Genomic DNA, 23,953 nt, shown 5'->3' on the forward strand with positions numbered 1-23,953 from the left:
ACCAAGTACTTCAGTACATTTAGAAAGAATATTTTCTCAACTAAAATTATTATGGCCTACAGAAGAGTCAATAAAAGCTTTCAGTAATTTTAAATGTATAAAAATGAATTTGACAAGTAACAATAAAGAACAACTTTAAAGTGGACAGCAGGCAATCTTATGAAAAAATTGAAAATACTAAAATCATATTGAAAACATATATACATATATTCAATGATTTAGTATTAGAACCAGATATGACTAAGAAACTGATTAAAGTATATCAATATCTAAGAAAAATTAATGTAATTTTAATTCTGTAATAAATTACTAAAACATACAGATACAAGTATATGTCTTAATTAACATTCCTTTGTTATTTTGAAGTGTTCAGATAATCAGCATTAAAATTTTTTTACTTTATTTTCATTTTTTAATAGATAATTTTATTTTTGAAAATGATTTTTGAATAGAATGATCTTATAAGTAACCTGATACAGTAAAACTAATTTGTTGGTCAATAAATAAGTTTTTAAAAACCATGTAATTTAAATTATTTTTAGTGCCCTGTTCACTTTCAAAAGTGTTGCAATTTGGACAGTACATTATGTGGTTGCCCAGCTAAGCATTATCAACTGCTTGTTGTGTACCAGACATGGATGTGGTAATGAATTAGGCTGTGTCAACCTATCAGCAGACAGCAGAGAGTTTCCGCTGGGAAATGATAATGGATGGAACTAGTTTTCAAAGGGCCTTAAATGCCCTGCTTTAGGGTTATCTAACCCTGTGGATGTGGGAGTTTGTTGTGGTTTTGAATAAGAGAGTGATACGACAAAAGTGGTATTATAGGAAGTTTAAATAAGGAATGAATGTCATGGGTGAGTGATCAGTGACTTTAGTGGTAAGCGTGGAAAAGATAGAACAGATTGAAGCCTCATTGCAAAGGAAATTTTCTGGGACTTAGTCATTGGGCTGGCAGTATTGGGGGAGACCTTGGAATCAGAGAGGATGCCAATTTTCTCAGTTGATTAAAAAGGAAAATGTCTCTATTGATGGCTATAGGGAATTTAGGAGGAAGGGAAGATATCTTTTGCAGGCAAGGTGATGTCATTTTGGATGTTGAATATGAGGAGACAGTGCTGTATTTAAGCAGAGATGGCTGATAGTCTGTTGGAGATAAAAGCCTGAATGAAGCCCAATTGTGGGGTTAGAACGGAGCGTGCAGATGGGGCTTTTCTGTGGAAGTGAGTTGAAGCTGTGAAAGTGAGTGAGTTCTTCACAGAAAACTGTGTTGGAAGACCAGGCAATGTCCTGAATCTTGAACATCTCTAGCATTGGCAGAAGATAGAAGAAATGGCACCAGTGAAATAGGAATCAAACAGAATACATCAGAGTCTTGGTCAGAGGGACAGAAGGAAACCCAAGCAAAGAGGTTGATGGAAACTAAGGGAAGACCAAGTGTGAGTGTGTGATGTCACATGTAGTGATAAATTCCAAAGAGGGCTAAGAAGAGGTCTCTGGATTTGAGCTCACTGGTGATGTTCAAAAACAGATTAAGGAGATTAAAGAGTGAATGGTAGATGAGAAAACGGAATTAGCATCTACAGACTGTTCATTTTAGGAGCACACCAGAGAGGCGAGAGTCTAACATGGAGTGTTGGACTCAAGGGGCAGAAGGGCCAGGTAAAACTTTTCAAGATACTGGAGACTTTGACGTGGTTGAAGGCAAAAATGAAAGACTACAGTGGGGTGGAATAAATAGGCAACGTGCTCTGGGTGCCTAGAGATGCTTTGGGGTGACCTTATGAATGAGGATGGGAGTGGTCGGAAAAGGCCTGATGAAGTGAATGCTGGTGTGAACTAGGGGGAGTGGTTGGGATTTGGGTAGGAGGGAAAAATTGGGAAACCGTGTTCCAGGAAAGGAGACTAGCAGATGTAAAAACCAACCATGTAGAGAGAAGTTTCTTGGTAACTATAGGTTTTGACTGTTTATATTTTATTCAGTTGTAATAATGGTAATAGCAATTAATGTTGAGTATTTATGCAGAGCCAAGTACTGTTCTAGAAGCATTTTGCATACATTTTTAATGCTCTGCACAATCACTGAGCTACTTACTGTTTTTACCCTCATTTCACAGATGAAGAAATAGAGAGTTAAGTATTTTGCATTAGATCCCACATATTATGAGGGGTGGGGCTGGGATTTCAACCTGGGCGTTCTGATTCCCGAGCACGTCATGCTTTTACCTCTCAAGGATACCATCTTCTGTTGGGAGGTAATGGCAGATTTCGGTGAGGTGAGGTTATAGAAAGCCCTGAATACCATGCTGTCACGTTTGAACTTTTCTTCCTTTAATGAAGAGCCATCGGGGCTTTCATCAAAAGCAAAGTGAAGTTGTAAGATCGATGTTTTGGGACCACCCAGCACATGACAACAAGTGAGTTCCCTTGAGACCAGGGGATTTTAGAGGACCCGAGGCACCCCTTCCCAGCCCATTGTTGCATAATGCAGACCAGACTTCTGTGATATAGTCATCTGGGGGCTTTGTACCCTGCTCTGCCTTGATTTGTAGGGGTTAACTTTCTCTTTCATTTTAGTTTTTGAAAGGAGGAAATGTTTTTATTTGAAATGCGTTATAGTTTCTCTTGTGAACTTAATATTTGTGTGGGAAGACTCAAGGAGGTTGGCGCTTAAATTCCAACAGAGGACAGGGATGAACATGTGTGAAGAATATGTACAGAAAAAAGAGATTCTTTCCTTTTTATTCTTCCTTTCTCATATTGGTGAACAATAAAAAATGAAACTCTTAAGGTCTAACTTGCATAACTGGGAAGAAATACGAGCCCCATGATAACATCTGGGCTGTAGCTGTGACTGGGGTATGGTGGGGAGGGCAAAAACTTTGCTACCATAGACCTGATTGTGAATTCTAGTAATCCCAAGGAATTTAACATGGGCAGATCTCCTCATATTTCTGAGCTTTTATAAAATGGAAATTATAATCTCCACCTCAATTTGTTGCTGGGAAAATTAGAGCCAGTATATGTAGGGTGTCTAATATATTTCCTGGCCCATAGTAAGTTCTCAGTAAAAGATGTTACATGTACTTTTCTTTCCTGCCTTTTGCACTGTGGTAGTAATGGTGGTAGAAAAGCATTATTGCCCCATTGTCTGTAGCCTAAAAGTAGAAGATACATACATATATATATATATGTAACGGAAGAATCTTACATGCAGATGACATGTAAACACCTATATTACCTCACATTGTGAACTCTTGGGAAAGAATGGGCCAATACAAGAACCACTGGTAACCAAACCTAGGACAAGAATAAGAGAAGGGCATTAAACAATTAATAGCCTATAGTAAAAGAAAAAAGTGTATGTAAAATTTAGCTGATTCTTTAATTTAAAGGAAGACATTCAAATAGAGGAAACCATTTAGAGAGAGAAAGAAGCTGGCAGGTCAAGACTTTCCTTAGTGCTTCCTTAGGGAGAATTTAGAATTTAGTAAATGAGAATTTGGTTATGAAAGAGTTGGTGATGCACATTTTTAAAAAAATATGAGCATAAAGCATCATTTTCGGGAAAGCTACTACCAAACAACATTGATATCACTCTTGGATTTGGCTTGGGTCATTTCCTGTTTGATGAAACTGCATTCAACAACTCGTCCACATTTGGGGGAATGGGAATGAGGCAGGGATATAGAGAGGAGAGAATGGAGAGTGCTGCATGTCTTTAGGGTTAGATTATAGTATGTTAACCTTTATTGTGTGTGACAGAACATTTCAAAACAGTTGATTCTACAAGAGAAATGAGCGGAGAGCGTGAAGCTACTGATTATTGATCCTGTAGAAACCTCGAGGAGGAAGGAAATTTGTGCAGTAGCCTCATAATTTAAGAAGAAAATTGTGATATGTAAGCAAGTGGTGCCTATTGCTAGTGGTACCTATTGCTGGTGTGCCTTAAATGCCCTTGTAAAATTTAACCCTTTAATAATAAAAGTAATCTTTGCTCATTGTCTGGTGCTTAGTCTTTGCTAGCCCTCAGCAGCAAACTGTTTTCTTGAGACAGGGTCTCGCTCTGTTGCCCGGGCCAGAGTGCAATGGCATCATCACAGCTGACTATAACCTCAAACTCCTGGGTTCAAGCAATCTTTCTGCCTCAGCCTCCTCAGTAGCTGGGACTACAGGTGCACACCACCATGCCCGGTTAATTTTTCTATTTTTTGTAGAGATGGGTTTTCGCTTTTGCTCAGGCTGGTCTTGAATTCCTGGCCTGGAGTGATCCTCCTGCCTCGGCCTCCCAAAGTGCTAGGATTATAGGTGTGAGCCACTGCACCCAGCCTGCAAACTATTTTATTTCCATTTTAATTAAGTACTGTAGTTACTCTCTTCATCACACATATTTGAACACCAGGAATGAGTAACCATTGTGTGGCTTTAGCCAAATTATTTCTTTTGTAGGCCATATTTTCCTTTTGGCCTCTTTTGAATTGATTTCTGAGTCCTTTAATTTAATTATTTCCCTTCTAGTTCTTCAAACCTGCTGATTCTTTTTTTTTTTATTTCAGCTCATCATGGGGGTACATAAGTTCAGGTTATATACATTGTCCATGTCCTGCCCATCCCCCCGAGTCAGAGCCTCAAGCGTGTCCATTCACCAGACAGTGCGCCTGGCACTCACCATGTAGTCATACCTCCATCCCCTCCCCCCACCCCCCATCTCCCCGGGTCAGCACCTTCAAGCATGACCATTCCCCAGACGGTGCACAGCACACTCATCATGTAGGCATATACCCATCTCCTTCCCCCACCCCCCATCTCAGTCTGATATCTAATTGGTACCCTTCCCCGATGTGCATTTAGGTGATGATCAGGGAAACCAATTTTCTGGTGAGTACATGTGATGCTTGTTTTTCCATTCTTTGGATACATCACTTAATATAATGGGTTCCAACTCTCTCCAGGAGAATCAAAGAGATGTCGTATCACCATTATTTCTTATAGCTGAGTAATACTCCATGGTATACATATACCACAGTTTACGAATCCGTTCGTGGATTGATGGGCATTTGGGTTGTTTCCACATCTTTGCAATTGTGAATTGTGCTGCTATAAACATTCGGGTACAGGTGTCTTTGTTGTAGACTTGTGATGGTTCCACTTAAGGATTTTTTGATTTTACAATGGTGCAACAGCCATACACATTCAGTAGAAAGCGTACTTCAAGCATCCATACAGCCATCCCATCGTGCACTCTGAGTGTGATGTTCAATAAATTACATGAGCTATTCAATACTTTTTTATAAAATAGGCTTTGTGTCAGATGATTTTGCCCAATTATAGGCTAATGTGAGTGTGCTGGGCACAGTTAAGGTAGGCTAGACTACACTATGTGGTTAGGTAGTTTAGGTGTGTTCAGTGCATTTTTAACTTAGAATATTTTCAATTTACAATAGGTTTATTGGGATGTAACCCCATCATAAGGCTGGGGAACACCTGTGCAAAAGGAAGTGTCTGTATTTTATTTGTATTGTCAATGTACTTGTTTTGCCACTAGATGGTACTAGTGCACCTTTGAACCCTGTCACCTCTGGGTTTTCAGAATCTGGGGTAGCCTAGTTTACTGCTGCTCATTTAACACTTGGAGAACTGAGACTCAGAGGTTACGTGACATGGCCAAGGTCATACAGTTACTCAGGACCTCTTGAATCCCAGTTACCTATATTCCCCCCTACACACATTATACTCTAGGCGGCTTTGTGAGGGAAATTCAGAGGGACCATGCTGTCAACCATTCTTGTTCTACGTTGATTATTTTAAAAATAATTTAAAATCATCCTTTAAGTACAGATATCATCACATTCAAAATAAATAGTTGCCCTGCTTTTGTGTTTCTGCATTGGCTTGCCCAGGCAAATGACAGACTATCAGCCGCTGAAGGTCATTGCCTACTCGTAGCCAGATTGCTTTTGCGATTTGCCTTGGAAATAAGCTCTACAGAAATCTCAACCAGAGCCCATCTACCAGATGATCATCTTGCTCCATTCTTGCCCAGTACCTTTGATGAGAGGTTTCTTTTCAGCTCTTCCCTCCAATTAAACATGGCCATCCATTCTGCTGCTGCTGCTGCTTTGTCCAGCTGCCTGGCCCAATCAAGAGAGCCATTGGGGGAGAAGAGATATGCTTCTGGTTCTTAAAAAAAAAACTGATGTGGATTTTCCCAGCACGTGTGACCTGCCCTGTTTTTCCCTCTCTTTATCAGTGACAAGGATGGTATTGCCATATGTCATGGCTTGTGGTATGGGCAGAGTGGTGTAGTGAGAGGCAGTGTGGCCACGTGGGAGAAGATGTGGGCTTTAGAGTCACACTGACTGGGTCCAATCCCTCTTCTGTCCCAGACTGACTCTTTGTCATCTTTCTTATGTTACTAAGTATGAAATATCAGATTTCCTTAAATACTAAGTTTGACAGTTGATACCTCTGACATTTCACTTTGGCACTTCTTGTTTTATTTTTATTGTGAAGATACATCCTCAGTCTTTCAAATGCACATTTTGCTTGTGATTATCTTTCACATTTTTTTGTAGAGCAATTTTTGTGAAACCATGGATAAGTCAAAAATTTGTGTTATTTTTGAATATGAGTTCCATCGTGGAACCAATGCAGTGCAGACAGCTCAAAATATCAACCAACTGTTTGGGAAGGATGTGGCTAATGAACACATGGTACATGGATGGTTTAAGAAGTTCTGTTCTGGTGATATTTATCTTGAAAATGAGCCATGTGGGTGATCTGAGACCAAGGTGGACAATGATGAGCTGAAAGCTGTAGTGGATGTGAATCCATCTCAATGTATGCGTGAATTAGCAGCAAAGTTTGACGTTACTATTCCAACAATATTGGACCATTTGAAACAAATCAGCAAGGTAAAGAAGCTGGATAGATGGGTTCTGCATAAATTAAACGAGTGTCAGAAGAGAAATCATCTGGAAGCTTGCCTTTCTTTGCTGTCATGACGTAAAGGTGAGCCATTTCTACACTGTATTGTTAACGTGTGATGAAAAATGGATTCTTTTTGACAATTACAAGCGTCAGCACAATGTTTGGATAAAAATGAAGTACCTAGGCCGGGCGCGGTAGCTCACGCCTGTAATCCTAGCTCTGGGAGGCCGAGGCGGGTGGATCGCTCGAGGTCAGGAGTTAGAGACCAGCCTGAGCAAGAGTGAGACCCCCGTCTCTACCAAAAATAGAAAGAAATTATCTGGCCAACTAAAAATATATATACAAAAAAATTAGCCGGGCATGGTGGCTCATGCCTGTAGTCCCAGCTACTCGGGAGGCTGAGGCAGTAGGATCGCTTAAGCCCAGGAGTCTGAGGTTGCTGTGAGCTAGGCTGATGCCACGGCACTCACTCTAGCCCGGGCAACAAAGTGAGACTCTGTTTCAAAAAAAAAAAAAAAAAAATGAAGTACCAAAACATGGTCCAAAAGCGAATATTCATCAAAAAAAACTAATGGTGCCTGTTTGGTGGTCTAGCGCTGGCATTATCCACTACGGCTTCATGAAACCTGATCGATGGATTACAGCAGACATCTACTGCAGCCATTTGGAGGAAATGATGAAGATGCTTGCAACTAAGCACCTGAGATTAGTCCATAAAAACAGGCCTGTCCTCTTGCAAGACAACACTTGACCAGATGTTGTACAAACAATGCTGTTCAAACTACAGTCTGGACTTGGAAACACTCTGTCATCAACCTGTATTTACCAGACCTTTCACCAACTGACTTCATTTCTTCCAGGCTTTGGACCACTTCATGCAAGGAAAAATATTGAATTCCCAACAAGCTGTGGAAAATGCCTTTCACGATTTCATCACCACTTGCTCTCTAGGCTTTTTTGCTGCTGACATAAACAAGCTACTGTTAAGATGGCAGAACTGTGTTGATAGTTTAGGCACATACTCTGATTAATTGTACTGCTTCTTGTTTAAGATACAATAAACCACACTTTTGATTGGAAATCAGACATTTCATATTTAATGATCTAATAACTACCTTGCAAGGTGGTTGTGAGGAATGCATGAGGTAATGTATGTAAAGCTTGTGGTATCAGTGCTTGGCACGCATAGTAGATGCTCATTAAGAACTAATTATTTTGGTTGATGTTATAAAGAAACAGGAATAAGTAACTACATTATATGAAAGAAGCTCAAGGGAGGGTCTCAGCCAGAGGAGCTAGTTTTTTATTGGACAAAGAAGTGAAGGATGCAAGGTATTCCAGGGTCTATGGCTGTATTCCATAGAAACAGTAGAGTATCGTACAAATACAGTAGCACTAGCCGCATATGGCGATTGACACTTGAAATGTGGCTAGTCAAAATGGAGACATGCTGTAAGTGTTGAATTCCCACCAGATTTCAAGGACTTAGTGTGAAAAAAAAGAATATAAAATATCTCAATAATTTTGTATATCAATAACATATGGAAATAATCACATATTGGATATGTAGAATTAAATAAAATGTTATTAAAATAAATTTCACCCATTCCTTTTTATTTTTTAGAATGTGGCTACTAGAAAACATAATGAGTTTACTAGCATTGTATTTCTACCTGATAGCGCTGGACTAGAGGATAGAGATCTTGGCATTCAAGCATATATAACTCTATTTTGAGGAATCCCATGAGAGGCTTTTTTTGAGGCTTCTTTTGATTTTGGTTTTCTTTCATGATGTTCTGTTCTTAAAAGAGTATGACCATTCTGAACCAAGATGCCAATCACTCTTAGTAATAGTAGTTTAAGTAATATTTTAAAAATGAAAAGAGTAAAAGAGACACCAAATACTCTCCTTAGTTCCCCAAACTCTGAGGACTTCAAATAAGAAGCAAGCTATGAGTGGTTTAGTGGGGCAGCCACAAGCAATTAGAAGATCCTAGAGTTGTTTTTTTTTAAGAGGCATTGCATGATTTCAAAGAATAGGGTGTGTGCAAAGGTCATCTCTCATTATAATTACATTATCAATCAATAAAATCTAACAGTTAATGATGTTAGGATTTTCCTTCAAATGCAAGTTACTAAAACACTGCAAAAATAAGAGTAAAAATAAAGGGAACCATTATACTTTATATTAATTTAAGTCATCTGACTTTCATTAAATTCATTTTGGTTTTAAGACACTGGTTACAAAACATTAACTGGGTTTAAAAACTTAAAAAAATGCTAATTTCATCACCAGCTTGTTTTAGAAATATAAAGTAATTGCAATTTTAGACATTTGCAGTCTTTGTAAATCTTTTCAGGTAGATTAAAAAATGAAGTTCCTTATTTAGATCTTGAATTTACACTCATTATTTTTGTAACAACATATGAGAAATAGTACTTGTTCTTTGCTGATGCAGAAGACAAGCAGGGCACATGCATTTTGAGAACCTTGAAGGCAATTTTCATTGTTCTTGATTTAATCCCAGAATTAGCTATTCCTCATTCCAAGTTAACTTGTTGCTATAATTCATTGTATCTAAGATGCCATCAGTTGTAAGAGGCACCTTTAAGTACCACTTTGTATATATAAAAAAATGTTGACGATAAAACTGACAAGCTATTGGTTTTAAGATGTATCACTATTTCAAAGATGTTAAATAGTGAAAAAAAACATATCTTAGAATTGATGAAATATGATACCCAGATTTTGGAACTTTCTGCTTGTTTGGAAGTTAGAGAGCTTGTTCTGTATATTGTTTTATATGCTAGCATCAGATTTTAAGTCCTCTCAGAATGTATCATGTCCACTGAGTATGGTTTGGTGCATTGAAGCTCTTTTCATTTGATTCTATAAATAACCAGATGAAAGCAAAGTAGTGAGCTCATTTTAAAGTTGCTGAAAGTCCCATGATTCAGAAAAGTGAACTTCTAACTTTTAGTTTCAGCCTGGTACCTCTGTTTCTCCCCCTCGCACCAGACACACAGCCAGCCACCCTCTTTTCAAGCATTACCTATCCCTCTAACAAAATGTGGTCTCCATAAAGGCTCCTGATAGCAGTTATTTATAGCCTCTTGTGAATTCATGGCAAAGTGTTAAATTGCCCAAGGACATTTGCTTTCTAAGCTTTATCTCTAATTACTAAAAATCTTTATCTACTTAAAGAACTTTCAGGCCTCAGCTGGCCATATGGAACAAGTTTTGTGGGAATGGCTGAGGGAGGAGGGGTGTAGAGTCAGCCTCCTACTCTGCCTCTGTGGAAGGCTGTGGACAGATAATAGAGCACCTTATTTTCTTTCCCACCCTAAAGTGTTCAAACAAATCTATCAGCTGGCCCACTGCCTTTGGACTGAAGTCTGTAAGAAAGTGGACTTCAATCTACTTGTAAACTTGGCTGTACTGACTATGTCTGGAAGGAAAATAACTCATAATAGCATTTCTGACTAATTTCATTGAATTTTTATCATTTTTATCTCTCTTTTGGCCGGGGCTATCAAATTTTAAGGAAACCTTGTGATGTAGAGAATTTTTTTTGTAATTTGAATAGCTACTTCCTATTTTAACTGTTTTCTAAATCTCAGTGTTTACAAATCTTATCGTCTTAAGTCAGGCTTTACATTTTGAATGACTATTTGGTAATCCAGATTCTGAGCCTCCTTTCTCTGAACTACTTCCAGGCATGCCTAAGCAGATATATGCTAAGGTAGTTTGGCCCTTGGTTACACTGCAGAAGTACTTGTGGTCTAATTTGAAGATGAAAGCATAAGTTTGTCCTTTTAAGGTTGTAATACATCCATCAGTTGTGAATCTGCTGATACTTTGTATACAGTTGTCCCTAGGTAGGCATGAGAGATTGCTTCCTGAAACCCTCTCAGATACAAAATCCATGGATGCTCAAGTCCCCTATGTAGAATGGTGTAGTATTTGCACATAACCTATGCACATCCTCCTATATGCTTTAAACCATCTCTAGATTACTTATGATACCTAATACAATGTAAATGCTATGTATACCTTGTTATACTATATTGTTCATGTTCAGTAGATGCAACCATCCATTTTCTTTTCTTGAATATTTCAATTTGCAGTTGATTGATCCCATGGATGCAGAACCCACAGATATGGAAGGCCAACTACCTTTTACATAGTAGATACTCAGTAAAATGTTTGATTAGGCCAGGCACAGTGGCTCATGCCTATAATCCCAGCACTTTGGGAGGCCGAGGCAAGAGGATAGCTTAAGGTCAGAAGTTTGGGACCAGCCTGAGCAAGAGCAAGAGCAAGACCCCGTCTCTATAGAAAATAGAAAAATTAGCCGGGTGTTGTGGCACACACCTGTAGTCCCAGCTACTTGGGAGACTGTGGCAGGAAGATCGCTTGAACCCAGAAGTTTGAGGTTGTGGTGAGCTATGATGATGCCACTGCACTCTGGCCAGGGCGACAGAGCAAGACTCAGTCTTAAAAAAAAAAAAAAGTTTGGTTAATCTTAGGTTTATCATATCAGGCTCTAATATAAAGGTTTGTAAACAGAGCTGTCCATCGCATTTAAGGAGTTTGGTTAACACAAAGTAGGGTCTTTCTCAGCAAAAGATAAGCGGTGACATTGCACGTGCTTTCAGTGTTGCCTTTGGAAATTATATGGAAAAATGACTCTCCATTGCTAAATTTCCTACATTCAAACTAACTGTAAGGCAAGTATTTATTATATAGCTGTGAATTCTTTATAGTAGTATGTTTGTTGATAGTATCTTAAATAATTTTCAGATTACATCCTATAAATACACCTACGTGTTTGAATGACTTTGACTTTTGTTGTTGCAGCTCGGGGTATGGTTTTCTCTAGGCTGTGCATATTTGGCCTTGGAAGACTATGGAGGTTCAGCAAAGGCGTTTCAGCGTTGTGTGACTCTAGAACCCGATGTAAGTTTTGGTTTTCTTTCTTTATTTCACCTCTTTATTCTCTAAGCCATCTGAATTATACTGTATAGTTCAGCAATTCTTTTTGTGTTGGAGGAAAGTGTACATTTGAGGGAAGATCACCCCTCAGGGTATAGGATTTATAAATCTGGAAGTAAGTTTCTTCTCATAATAGCTAAATTATTCATGGTTTCATTTAGGAAATAATTTTGATAAAACAATTTTTTAGTTCAAAAGGTACTTTGCTAAAATGTATAGCAGTGTCATATATATTTTGTCATTCACTAAAATGTGCTGCCTATGTTAATTTCATTACTAGGAAGTTCTTTGGTGTGTAGTCTTTTATATTTAACAGCTTTATTGAGATAATAATTTATATACCATATAATTCACCGATCTAAATTGTACAATTCAGTGGTTTTTAGTGTATTCAGAGTTGTGTAACCATCACCACAATCAATTTTAGAGCATTTTTATTACTCTAAAAAGAAACCCCTGTATCTCTTAGTAGTCACTCCCCATTTTTCTCCAAACACACCCCCCAAGCTGCACAGATCTCTCCTCCCTGGTATTTTGTCCTGCAAACTCCAGCTACTTTTTCAGCTCTGAACTCTGATTTCTTTTTTCTCATCTCAGTAAGACTTGATGTGCCTTGTTTAGTTTCTACCTCTCTGTGCTGCAGCCCTAAAAGTGCCTCTAGACAAAAGGCTAGGTTGATTGTTCAGACTCCTCAGTTTTTTTCCTTCTCTCTAGGATCACAGTCCTGTGCTGCCTGTTGTCCAACTTCTCAAAAACAGTTATTTACTGTATTTTTTCCAATATGTAGCTTTTTATGGTGAGAGGGCTAGTCTGGTACTAACTTGGCCATGCCTGCAAGTAGAGGTCCATTGTCACTTAATTTTTGAATCATATATATAGAACTTGAGAACTATATATTTTATAAATAGTAAAAGAAAGAGAAACAAATATAATTCATATCATTCCTGTTAGAATCAACATTTATGTAAGACCTTTATTTTTGTCATTGAATACAGGAATAGGTAGAGAAAAATGTTTGGTGAAATACTTGGTAATAACACCGGAGAACAAATTCTCACTGTTTTTTCTCCTATCTGATGAGGAAGCACGATGGTAGGCTAGCAATGTCTTTTAATATAGGTAAAACAATATTCTGCAGTGCCTTGGATTTATAATAAATCTATATAGAATATAGATTATGTTGTGAATTATCCAACTATTTTGTAAATCTAAATTTGAAAATAAAATCTTAACAATTCCAAATCAGTACAATAATAGTTGTATCGTTTGGTTGATTATTTCATTTTTACTTTTTTATAAATTATAAAAAAGTTTAATTTTGTCATATACCTCTAAACATACCTTATTGAAAATTGTGGTTTTTCAAAGAGCACATATCAAAGTAGGAAAATGTATTGTATTTTTGGTTTCAGCAATTATTTTACCTAAATGAGAATAGTCTATAACTGAATTCTCTATCATTTCAGAATGCTGAGGCTTGGAACAATTTATCAACTTCCTATATACGATTAAAACAAAAGTAAGTACATCAGAGAAATATGAAGAACTTTGCTTCCAAAATAAGTGAATGAGATTATCTCCAGCTGAACATTGAAGTATTGTGCCTTACTCTTTTTCCCTTTTTCACCCATGTATATGAGGTAGAATGACTTAATAAAGCCTTTTGTTTATTTTTTGATTTTTTTGAGACATGCTCTCATTCTGTCACCCAAGCTGGAGCACAATGGTGCGATCATAGCTCACTGTAGCTTTGCACTCCTGGGCTCAAGCAATCCTCCTGGCTCTTCTGCCTCCCCAGTAGCTGGGACTATAGGCACATGCCACCACATCCAGCTAATTTTTAATGCTCAGGCTGTTCTTCAACTCCTGGGCTCAAACAATCCTCCTGCGTCAGCCTCCCAAAATGCTGGGATTACAGGTGTGAGCAACTGTGCCCAGCACAATATAGCCCTTTGAATTCTAAATATACAGTTTATTTCTTTAAACATTTAATATGTAATAAAATAAGAAATGCTGCTTGAAATCTTTATTTGATACTGAAGTTTTACATCCCAAATTTCATTACATGATAAAAGCAAATGTGCCTTTAGTTGGTTATCTCAATTGACAGATTTTTTTATGGATTGCTTGCTTCTGTGCTAGACATTATTGAGAACTGTAAATAAATATGAACCAGTGTGTTCAGGAAATATGGGTTTAAAAAATAAAATATGCCATATTATTAAAAAAATTGATGAGTAATATAAGCCATATGTGGTAAATATCAGGTGAGAATACAAAGAAGGCTATGGTAACAGTAGGTGATATTTGTAGAGCACTTATTGTGTGCTAGACACTCATTTAGTCCCGTGAAGATCTCAGAAGAGAAGAAGTGTATGATCCTGGTTTAGAAACACGTCTGAGAGAATATTGGACTCAAGTGGAAATTTGAAGGATAGATAGAAAGGAACAGAAGAAAGGAAAGGGAAATAACGTCACCAAAGGCAGAGTGACAGGAATGAATGCAGTATTTTAGGAACTAGGAAGCAAAATAGTCCAGCTACACAGTAATACAAGATCTACAGTGAGAGGTAAGGTTGGAAAAGTAGGTTGGGGTCAAATTGCAGTGTCTTTGATTATCCAACTAACAGGTTGAGACTATCCCATTGATAACAGGAAGCCAGAGATTTTGGTGGGGTAGTTTCATGAAGAAAGAAGCTTTTTAGGAAGATTTATCTGGTGGCAGTGTGTGAGACAGACCAGAGAGGAAACTGGAGGCTGGGAAACCAGTTAGGAGACAGCTGTTGTAACAATCCAGGCATGAGATATCTGGAGTAGAAAAAGAAGGGGCAGATGCCAAACCATTTATAAAGGGGAAAACCAACTGGGCTTATTGACTGGTGATGAAAAGCGAAGTAAAGGGAAGAGACAAGGATGGCTGTTGCCAGAATTTTAATAAATTAATTAATTAATTAAAGGAAGGATATATTTCCTTTTTTATTTGGCCTTATTTTCAAACTTAATTTAATTTTTCTTTGTGAATCACAAGATAGTTCTGAAGACATCATTAAATCCGTATTATGTTGAGATCCTGAAATGCTTCCTCTGCTCTTGGATGACAGACTACATAAATAAAGTACTGTTTGTTCTACCATTCTCTTCGGAAGATAATATTATGTTCTTGATTGCAACTGATTGTGTTAAAAGTCACTGGAGACCTTTCTGGTTTAAAGCAATGGGCTGGGGAAATCCCTGTCATAGTTCTGGAATGATCTCAGTGAGTTTTTCTGGTAACCCAGATAAGTTTGTATGTAGTGAAACTTTTGATACTCTACCTTGTCTCTGGCCCACTAATGTTAGGAATTCTGCTTTCTCTCTTAGGGGTTCTTGTATTGTTTCTCAACTTCTTTTTGATACTTTCTTGCCTTCCTGCAGCTCCATGAATACGTTTTTGTGTAAAAGTGGGGTTGTAAGGTCAGAGTTAAATCATTCCTTTATTCTTGCCTTTTAACTCTTTCCTTTCTTTGCCACTGCTCTAGACATGGCTAATGAGATTGTTACTTCAGAGGTAGATTATTACTGCTCCTCTCAAAAGCATCCTATTCATGCCTTAAAATGGTCCCTTAAACTATCTGTGATTATCCCTTTGTCATTACAAGGTTCTTCACTAAAGTGCTCTTTTCACTGTTTGATCTGATTCTCCTAGATAACATGTCCCTACCAGTCCCCTTGGGAAAATTTCCTATCTTGAAATATGACTTTCATAGTGCAAAATCTCTACCATGGTGGGTAGTATCCTGAAATGAAGCACCTTATAAAGAAGCTATATATTTACCAAAAATAATTCATTAAACAATTTTGAAGCCAGGAAATTGTGATTAGAAGACAGGAGGACACATAGGAAAAAGGACAATTTTCGTGGTATGGACTGCTGCTTGCTGAGTTCTTTTCCAGTAGGATAACTTCATCTCCACCCGTCCTATGGATGGGAGAACTGGAGAGCCTCAGTCCACCACTATTGAAGGCACTTGATATTACATGGGAGGTAGGGGTGGAGTGGTGTAGGGAAAGGAAAAAAAGAAAAAAAAATCTTATAAAAACAATTTATGGCTGAATTTGAGGGCATGTTTCTTTTCTTTTTTATTTATTTATTTTTTTTTAATTCCACTTTATTTTTGCAAGAAGGGATCCTTTAGGTAATTCTTTTAGTTAGGGTCATAAGGTGGTAAACTCTCTTAGCATTTGTACATCTAAAAATGTTTCATTTTTGCATTTACTCTTGAGAGGTAACTTTAGCTGGTTATAGAATTTTAAACTGACAATTATTATCACTCAGCACCTTAAAAGTAGTATTCTATTGTCTTCTGTCATCTTATTGCTGATGAAATATCTGCTGTTTTCTAATTGTCATTCCTTTGCAGGCTTTAGGAATATCTTTCCTAAATTTCACACAATATGTTTAGGTATTGGTTTATCTTTTTTTATAATGCTCAGTATGTGAAATATACTTTTGATCATAGAATTTAGATCTTTGTTCAATTCTAGAAAATATTCAGCTATTGTCTTTTCAGTATATAGCATCCTGCCATGCTTTGCATTTGTTTACTCTGGAACGTCTATCAGATGTATATTTGAGCCTCTGTCTCTTTATGCCTCTGATATTTTTTATGTGAACGCCTCACTATTATCTTCCAGTTCACCAGTTTCTCTTTGACTATATGCAGTCTAGTTTTTGTCACCTGTTGAGGTTTTTTTTACTGTTGTTGTTTTAATGTCTCTTTCAATTCTAAAATTTCCAGTTAGCTTTTATTCATATCTCCTTGTTCTTATTTCATTTTTACCTGTTATTATTTCCCAATTTTCTGCGTATTTTAGATGAAAATTATTTCTTTGTCTCTTTCAGTATTCTAAATGAATGTATTTATTTAAATACTTTGATAGATCATTCCTTAAAATTAATTTTATTGTTAGTAAATTCATGTCCTGTTGGTTAATTTTGTTTACAGTCCTTCTTAGTATAGATTTTTTCCTACAGTTTGTAGAAGTTTGGTTCGTAGAATCATTTAGAATATGAGGAGGTTTGGGTTTTGTTTTGACCTCCTCACCTCTGGTCCCTTCACTACTGCCATGCTTACTACTTTTTGCTTGCAGGTTTGTACTTGCTTGGCCACTCTGACTCCAAGTCTGGAACTTGAGTGGGCCTTCTCCTGGGATGATACTGGGATTGATACTCAGTTAGAAAATAATGTCCTTGTTACCAGTAAATAGATTAGGGAAGGAATTCTCTGTACGTATGCTATATATACCACAGGATCTGTCATTGAATTTTCTAGGGGAATTTGAGGTGTTTTTGGGTTGTTTGGGTTTCTGATTCTATTTACTAACATGAGCTTGATAAGGACTGACAGTCCATATTAGCATTTTATACGTTTAGCTGTGGTTTAGCCTGATAAAAAGTGTTCACTATTGCTCTCTTTAAAATTTGACCTTCAATAGAGTAAAAGCTTTTAGAACTTTACAAGAAGCTCTCAAGTGTAACTACGAACACTGGCAAATTTGGGAAAACTATATCCTTACCAGCACTGACATTGGGGAATTTTCAGAAGCCATTAAAGCTTATCACCGGCTCTTGGACTTACGAGACAAATACAAAGATGTTCAGGTAGGATATTTATATTTCGTTATTTCAGTTTGTGTTTGATATTAATTCTTGATTGTATGGTATAAATTGTTTCCTTGAATGTGCACAAGGAAATTTTGTTAAACACATTAATATATGAAAAGAGTTTTTTCTCTAGTCAAATATTTTTAGTTACAAAATTCTGGCATTCCAACACCAAATGTGTTTGTACAGTCATAAACTGAATGTTACTGTGACTCAGTTATGAAAATCTGCTATGTGGTTTATATATATACAGTCAGCTTGCAGAAACTAAATAGAATGCCATTTGTGTTACTTATTTCTTTGGGTATCTCAATGTATTCTGTGATTTGTAGTAGCTGGAGTAAATCCCACACTGATTTATTCATTCATTTAACAAACACTTACTGCATACTTTCAGATGATGTAAACAATACAGAAAGGATGGCTAACATTTTCTTTTGTAATGTTTAATGAGATGGTCCTCTTTTTGGTTAAATGAAGTTATCCTTTCAGAAAATATGGGAGATTTGAAGCCACTGTGTTTGTCATCCAAAAGATTAAATAAACAAGATATTTTGTGTTTAATTGTGGTTGAAGACAGTGTACAAAGGGGTATGCAGGAGCTTATGGATTATGAAGTCAGTGGGCTAGAAAATTTAACACTTTATTTGTAATAATCAACATATGCTATCTAAAATGATAAATTTGAAATTGTACAAAAACAGAAATAATATCTAATATGTGATAATGTGTCACCAGTCTTATGACTTATTATCTGTACCCTAGTTCTCAGTTTAGCTTATCTGGGCCCTGTCTTACAGCCCCAGATCTCAACTTGTGTACATGGTCTTGCAAGCCCAGCCATATAATTGGCCAAGTTATTTTAAGGCTCAGGTTCTAGGCAATTCATTTGAATGATCTGTGGCTTCAAGTAAAACCATATACCCCTATGTTGACCCCTCAATTACCTCTCTTTTTATTTTTTTGCCAGTTACTGGACATTGAACAAGACTTCTTTCTTTTTTTTTGGTCCCTTCTAAATATTGTACATTAAGCATCTATTATAGAAAGAAGGGACTTGAATTTTACAGTGTAAAGATTACATAAAACATGAATGGAAGCATCCTAGAGAGGATGGGGGCTCTAGAAAATCTATTTGCACTGTCTCCTGGCGGAGCAGTGCTTGTCCTGTTCACACAAGTGAAATTCTCCATTGAGACAGTCCTTTCTCTTCTGCTCTTGGCCCTTGGCAAAGGGCCCTGCTGTGACTCTGGACAGGTCTGAGTATGTTGCCAACCACTGAGGATAGTGCTTATCTCTTGTTCCCTTCAGCTGTGGCTTTTAACTTTACTAAGAAAGATTTCTGAAACCTGTTAAAATCTCAGGGAGAATGTGAATAATTTACATTGGCAGTATATTTTATCTTACACTTGAAATAAATTCTGTTGTTTTCTTTCACATTAAAAAAATGTACATGAAACACTCAAATCCAACACTTCTCATTTAGACATTATTACCGCTGGCTTAATTCCAGCATTCTTTATAATCACACACTGTCAGAACAAGAAGGGACCTTAAAGAGTCCTCTAGGGCTAGGCTGAATAAGCTTATCCACCAAGTCAGAAAGAAGTGTGGAGCTCCCCTTCTTCCTAATAAGCTAGGCAGGGGGATTCCCCAAGTTGTGAGTCTGGTTTCCTATCCTACTGGTGCTGCTGCTGACTGCTTGGCTGTGTTGTTTCTCCCTTAATTGTCTTAGAATTGGCTTTCTGAGTCAGTCTGATCCCATTAATCTGTTATGTGCCTCCAATTTCTAACGATCTGCTTTTCTTTCTGATGTGAGTGGGATTTCCCCTCTCACTAATGTGGGTTAAATCTATACTTTCATGCACAGTAATCCTTCATATCTGCTAAGGATTAGTAACAGTTGGCTCATCAGGATGGTTTTGGGATCCTGAGAAAATCCTGCTCATCCTTTCATGCTTGGCACCAGTAGGAGTGGCAATAAAAGGAATCCACATGGCTAGGTATAGGCTCTTCTCCCCCAGTAAGAGATGGACTTGTGCGGGTTATGGTATGTAAGCATGAAAGAAAGAGGGCTTTTCTATTTTATCTCTCACTTATTTTCCCCTGCTTCCCAAGGCACATACATAGAGCAGGTCAAAGTGGGACTTGGTAAAATAACAATAACTAATATTTGTTGATGGCTTGTTGTGTGTCAGAAACTGTCCTAAGCACTTTACATGTATTAGCTCATTTCATTGTCACCACAACTGTGTGGGATAGTTTTATTCTATCTTAAGCTATGTCTGACTCTGTAATGTATGTATTAACATGTGTCTTACTTCCTTGTTTTAAAGAACTAACTATATCAGACAAAGATTGCTTTGAAAAACTGTTACTTGCACATCATAAAGAGTTATAAAGTCATCAAGATAATACTGATTTTAGTTGACTTAGGTGTATCAGTATACCAAATCTTCCTGCAAACTCATGTATTCCAAAAGAAAGGCAAGAAAAAAATGAAGCAGTTTCTTTACTGAAGATGATTTAGAATATAATAAGTTAAGCCTGGATCATTCTTACCTCTTGCAATTACAATAGCTGAAAAAGTATTGGAGAATTCTACTTAAATTTCCTTTTTCTTACCACCCCCACACTCCCAGTTTAGCATGAAAAAAATTCTTGCTGATGTTTAGATAGTACTGCTGTACTTGAGTATCTATAAATGTATGGGGAAAGAGGTGACATTTAGAATAATCTACTGGTAGTCACAGTGGTAGATACCAGTGGAGATAACTCTGGCATTTATATGAAAAAAGAGGCCGGGCGCGGTGGCTCACGCCTGTAATCCTAGCACTCTGGGAGGCCAAGGCGGGTGGATTGCTCGAGGTCAGGAGTTCGAGACCAGCCTGAGCAAAAGCGAGACCCCGTGTCTACTAAAAATAGAAACAAATTATCTGGCCAACTAAAATATATATAGAAAAAAAAAAATTAGCCGGGCGTGGTGGCTCATGCCTTTAGTCCCAGCTACTCGAGAGGCTGAGGCAGTAGGATCGCTTGAGCCCAGAAGTTTGAGGTTGCTGTGAGCTAGGCTGACGCCATGGCACTCACTCTAGCCAGGGCAACAAAGCGACACTCTATCTCAAAAAAAGAAAAAAAAAGAGTTATCCTTGTGCTAGGCTCTGGCAGTGGCTCTCTTTAGAAGTGTCATAGAATTCTGCTGGCACTGTCTAATCTCTGGCAGGTATGGGCAGAATCACTCTATGGTGGTTAAGTCATCACTGAAAGGAAGCCGAGGTGGCTCGTGATAGGCTCAGGCGTGTTGAGCTCTGTGGCATCCTTCTGTCATCATCAGGCTTTCTCCAACGGGTCAGTGTGCACCGAGACAATTGACAGATTGCCTGGAGTATTTTTATCCTAGGTAAAAAAATAATACTTAATTTGACTCCTCATGTTTAGCAACAATTGTCTTTGAAAAACTCTCTCATATTCTTATGTGAGACACTACCTGACCCCATTCTATTTTAATTTGCTTTAAAATTCTCTTTTTATCTATTCTTTTTCTACATCTTTATGGATGTGGATTATTGTCACTTAAATTTGTGTATGTGTGAGAATATCTAAATTTATACTCATTTTAATACAGACATGGGGTAAATTAGCTACAGATTATTGTTTTTTTCCCCACTATTTGTAATTAGAGAATGAGTGGATACTACCTTTACCATTTTTCTCCATGTCCTAATTTTCAAAAAATAATGCTTTTAATTGACAAATTGTGTTAATAATTATATACCTTTATAGGGTATACAGTGTGGTTTTGATATATGTATACAATGTGGAGTGATTAGATCAGGCTAATTAACATCCATCACTTTGTTTACCTATCATTTTTATGGCGAGACATTTGAAATTTTACTGTTATTTTGAAATATTCAATACATTATTTTTTACTGTAGTCACTCTGCTGTACAATAGATCTCAAACTTATTTCTTCTATCTGAAACTTCGTACCCTTGACCCAACAACTCCCATTCCCCCCCTACCCGACTCCCACCCCACACCTGTCATTCTGTTCTCTACTTCTATGACTTCAGCTTTTTTAGATTCCACATATAAGCAAGTTCATGCATTATTTGTCTTTCTGTGCCTGGCTTATTTCACTTAGCATAATGTCCACAGGTTCATCCACACTGTCTTGAATAAATAGTATTCCCTTGTGTATATTATATTTCACATTTTCTTTACCTATTCATCCGTCATTGATGAACACTTAGGTTGATTCCATATCTTCAGTATTGTGAATAATGCTGCAATGAACATGAAAGTAGAGATATTTCTTCACATAGTGATGTCAGTTCCTTTAGATATATATGCAGAAGCAGGACTGCTGGATCAGATAGTAGCTCTATTTTTAGTTTTTTGAGGACCCTCCATACCATTTTCCGTAATGGCTGTACTAATTTACATTGCTACCAACAATGGACAAGAGTTCCCTTTTCTCTGTACCCTCCCAACACTTGTTATCTTTCATCTTTTTGACAATAGCCATTCTAACAGGTGTGGGGTGATATCTCATGGTTGTTTTAATTTGCATTTCCCTAATGATTAGTAAGCACTTTTTCATGGATCTGTTAGCCTTTTTTATGGATCTGTTAGCCTTTTTTATGGTTTCTTTTGAGAAATGTCTGTTCAAGTCCTTCACCCACCTTTTAATCTGGCTGTTTCTTGCTATTGAATTGTTTGAGTTCCTGTTTATTTTGGATATTAACCCCTTATCAGACATATGGTTTGCAAATATTTTCTCCCATTCTGTGTTAGTTATCTTAAGTGTTACTTTGATGTGTTTTGACAATTATATATTCCTATGTAACCACCCCAGACAGTTATGGAACATTTTCATCATCACAGAAAGTTCTTTTATGCCCCTTTCCAGTCAATTGAACTACCGCCCTTACCCCATCTGTGATTTCTGTCAGCATAGTTTTGTTTTTCCTTGAATATCATATAGACAGAATCATACAATATATATTCTTATATATTGATGTTATTTTTTGTGTGGATTTCTGTTTGGTGTTTTCTTTGGGGACAGGAGAAGTGGTGTTGATGTGCAGTAGGGCAGATTGCCAACCAAATTTGAAGCCCTGGAACATGTGGTGTTCCTGAAAGTAAAGAGGAGAGGGGATGGATATGCTTTATACAAAGTATAGCTTTGGAAAATAGGTATTATCTCCCTTTAACTGCTGAGATACCTGAAGCTCCACAAAGTAAACTAATAAGGCTGATTTCTTATAGCTATCAAGTAGTAAAGCTAAGGTGTGAAGTCTGGCCTATTTAACCTAAAGCTCTTTCCACACTCTAAGAATTTTTTTAAATTTTTTTTGTTTTTCTGAATGAGTAAAAGAAAAACTGCTAAACTGCCTCTCTCTCTCTCTGATAAGTGAGGTTTGGGGAAGCCAAGGATTAGGGTTATCAGATCAGGAAACAGAGTGAGCACTCAGCTCCAAGTGGAGCAGGGAGTTAGCCAAGCAGGGAAGGTGGGAAATTGCTTCATTCCTGGCCTGGAGCCCTCCTGGAAGTTTTTGCAGTGAGTCCTAAGACAATCCTATTCCTTCCTGCTACGAGGACCTCCAGAATTCAAAGGGCCACCACCTTATGCTTTAGGCCAAGATTTCAGTGAGACTTGGCCAAGGACTTTAAGGTTAGTGTTAGAGGAAGAGAATAGTTATGATTTTCTCTTTGTGTAAATTCCACAGCATTCATGTTAGAATTGCAGCTCCTCCATGTGAGAAGCATTCAGCTCCTCAGGGGCCAATGTTGGTTCCCCAGTCATTCTCTGCTTGCTGCATTCCCTAAGCATGGTCCATGATGGAGGTAAAAAATAGGTTTAGTATAGAGAATGAAACAAAGTTCAGTATCACCTAAATGAATTAGAGGTGTGGGTAAGGGATTTATAGGCCATTACATGGACTCAATGACATGGCATTGGTTTGAGGGACAACAGAGTTGTTTACAAATTAAGATGAAATCTCTCATCACATACAAAGGATCTTCAGTAAGATTATCAGCAGATTTCTCATCATAAATTTTGGAGGCCAGAAAGCAATGGGCTGATAAATTCAAAGTGCCAAAAGAAAAAAAAAAAAAGCCTGTCAACTAAGGTTCCTATATCTGGCAAAACTGTCCTTCAAAAGTGAGGGAGAAATTAAGGCATTCCTAGATAAATGAAAGCTGAGGAAGTTTGTTACCAGTAGACCTGCCCTGCAAGAAATGCACAAGGGAGTACTGCAGAGTGAAATGAAAAGACACTAGATGGTAACTCTAAGCTGTATGAAGAAATAAACATCTCATTAAAGGTAAATACATGGGCAATTATAAAAGCTAGTATTATTGTCAAATGTTTT

General features: G+C 37.5%; 1 protein-coding gene across 2 annotated transcripts in view; it reads left to right on the forward strand.

The window, feature by feature from the left end:
- The window catches only part of TTC27 (tetratricopeptide repeat domain 27), a 139,564-nt gene that overhangs the window by 95,141 nt on the left and 20,470 nt on the right, over window positions 1–23,953 (forward strand). For both annotated transcript variants that reach the window (XM_045549351.1, XM_045549352.1), the window contains exons 14-16: window positions 11,792–11,890; window positions 13,393–13,445; window positions 17,402–17,567. In XM_045549351.1, the coding sequence (XP_045405307.1) occupies window positions 11,792–11,890; window positions 13,393–13,445; window positions 17,402–17,567 (318 nt within the window). The remainder of the gene's footprint in view (window positions 1–11,791; window positions 11,891–13,392; window positions 13,446–17,401; window positions 17,568–23,953) is intronic.

The sequence above is a fragment of the Lemur catta genome, chromosome 4 (assembly GCF_020740605.2).
Source record: "Lemur catta isolate mLemCat1 chromosome 4, mLemCat1.pri, whole genome shotgun sequence".
In the NCBI taxonomy this organism is placed as follows: Eukaryota; Metazoa; Chordata; class Mammalia; order Primates; family Lemuridae; genus Lemur; species Lemur catta.